Raw genomic sequence first — 2010 nt, forward strand, 5'->3', positions numbered from 1 at the left:
GCATCTGGAAAACTACGGCATTGAATTTTGCTTAAAGCCTATTCTACAAATGTGCAAGCACAACTCAAAAACTAACTAACTAAACTAACTTGCGACAATCTTGCGACTTCCAATCGTTTAAATACTGCAGTTCTCATCGCAGAAAGCCAGACCACTCGTTACAAATGACAACTCGCTACAAATCTCAATGTACTGCATACCAGCCGTCGAGGTATTAGTCGTCCATTACATTGACAATTGTGATATTTGCGAGAAACATCTTACTGCACCTATCACTTCTGTAGACGCAGAAAATGACAGTGTATTTAGATACCAAAACCCTCGGAAAGTCCACAGAAATATCAAAACTGGTTGTCTGCATTCCAATTACCGTAAACCATAACTTACAGGCGAAACCTAAAACATTGCACAAAAGCAAAAAGATGTTTATATCTTTTTATTTTTTCATTTTTCTTTAAAATAGAATCTTACGCCATATGTAATTGCAATATCGTGGTACGTTCCAATATAGTGCGGAAAGTGCAAAATCACAATGACGTGTTTCGCAGAGCGTGCCAATTTTTACCTTGCAGGTTTTCCGACATAAACAGCGGCTGAGTAGCTTTGGCAGTCACGGAGTTAAGGCGGTTTTCGCTAGAAATGATCATATTGCAGGCTGCTTAGATCTTTCACTAAGCACAAGCTTTTAAAAATAACCTGATCGTGGAAAGAAAGGTTTGATTTCAGTGAAAAGAAGAGCTGGAAAGAAGACCATTGCTAACAAACTGAGACTACTCAGTGTTGGTTGAATTCAGACTTGAAGTTGTAAGGATGGAAAAAGAAGAAAGTGTAATGTTGCTGGTAAACTGTGTTGTAAACATTGCACTTGCTTTCACAGCGACCATTGGAAATGTGCTTGTGCTGTACGCAGTGTGGAAGAAGCCAACGCTTCGTTCGCCCTCTATCCTATTACTATGTGGTCTGGCGTCAACCGATTTAGCTGTTGGCTTGATCGTGCAACCTCTTTTCATAGCAGGTAGCTTAAATCACTTGTATACTCGATCGGAGAAACTGAAACTAACCTTTAGAATGGGATATAACGCCACTGGGTTCTCTCTATGTGGAGTGTCTCTATGCATAATTGCAGGAATCAGTCTTGACAGACTCATTGCCATTCTGAAGCCGCTGCAGTATCCCAGCATCGTTACTGTTCGGAGAGTTATTTGTATTCTTCTTGCGATTTGGGCAGTTTGTGTATTGGCAGGAACCACCCAGTTTTGGGAGGAAAGAATTCTATTAGCTTCAATTGCTTCTGGGATATTCATAGGGTTTTGTGTTTCCGTCATATGTCACGTGACTATTTTCACAATTGTGCGGCGTCATCGAATAGACATTCAAAATCAGGTTAGAGTGTTTGAGGGAGCAGATGCCACCGCAAGTATGGCCAACCTTCGAAAATCTGCCTTTAATGCATTTATATTCTTCATTGTGCTTGTAATTTGTTACTTTCCTTATCTCGTTGTTTACATAATTTATTTCGCACGTGAAATAAGAGACGGTGTTCTTGGAAGGTCTCTTGCCTCCACACTTGTCTTCGTGAACTCGGCTTTAAATCCATTTTTGTATTGTTGGAGAGTACGTGAGGTAAGACATGCGATGCTGCAGGTGTTTCGTAAACTTGTGCTAGGGAAATGAGATTCACTAATTCTGTCGTTTGACCACATCAAACTAGCTCTTAAATGAATGCTAGTAGGATACTAAAAACAGTCTGGAACAAACACGTGTTTTTTTTTAGGATTGGCGCATGCCAGGAAGTGTGTAGAATATAAAAATTCAAATTAAATCAATTATAGCGTTAAAGGCAGCTTAATCAAATGGCGGCAACAAACTAGCAACTACAAAGCCACGTGGAATTTAATTCTAGACCACCGCGGAAGAAAAGTCCAGTGGATGACCAATAAAGCGACATGGTACCGACATTTCAACAATATTGGACCAATATCCTTCGCCCGAAGAGGAACCAAGGTTGTC

At 40.2% G+C, this 2010-nt stretch overlaps 1 protein-coding gene across 1 annotated transcript; it reads left to right on the forward strand.

The window, feature by feature from the left end:
- The first annotated feature begins 810 nt into the window (after positions 1–810).
- Positions 811–1674, forward strand: LOC137989324 (melanocortin receptor 4-like). The gene has a single exon (XM_068835151.1). The coding sequence runs from the start codon at positions 811–813 to the stop codon at positions 1672–1674; it is 864 nt and encodes a 287-aa protein (XP_068691252.1).
- Positions 1675–2010: the final 336 nt, after the last annotated feature.

This window comes from Montipora foliosa, unplaced genomic scaffold (genome assembly GCF_036669935.1).
Source record: "Montipora foliosa isolate CH-2021 unplaced genomic scaffold, ASM3666993v2 scaffold_453, whole genome shotgun sequence".
NCBI lineage: Eukaryota > Metazoa > Cnidaria > Anthozoa > Scleractinia > Acroporidae > Montipora > Montipora foliosa.

What these genes read in the sequence shown, in the direction of transcription:
- LOC137989324 (XM_068835151.1), top strand. Translation starts at nt 811, where the DNA reads ATGGAAAAAGAAGAAAGTGTAATGTTGCTGGTAAACTGTGTTGTAAAC.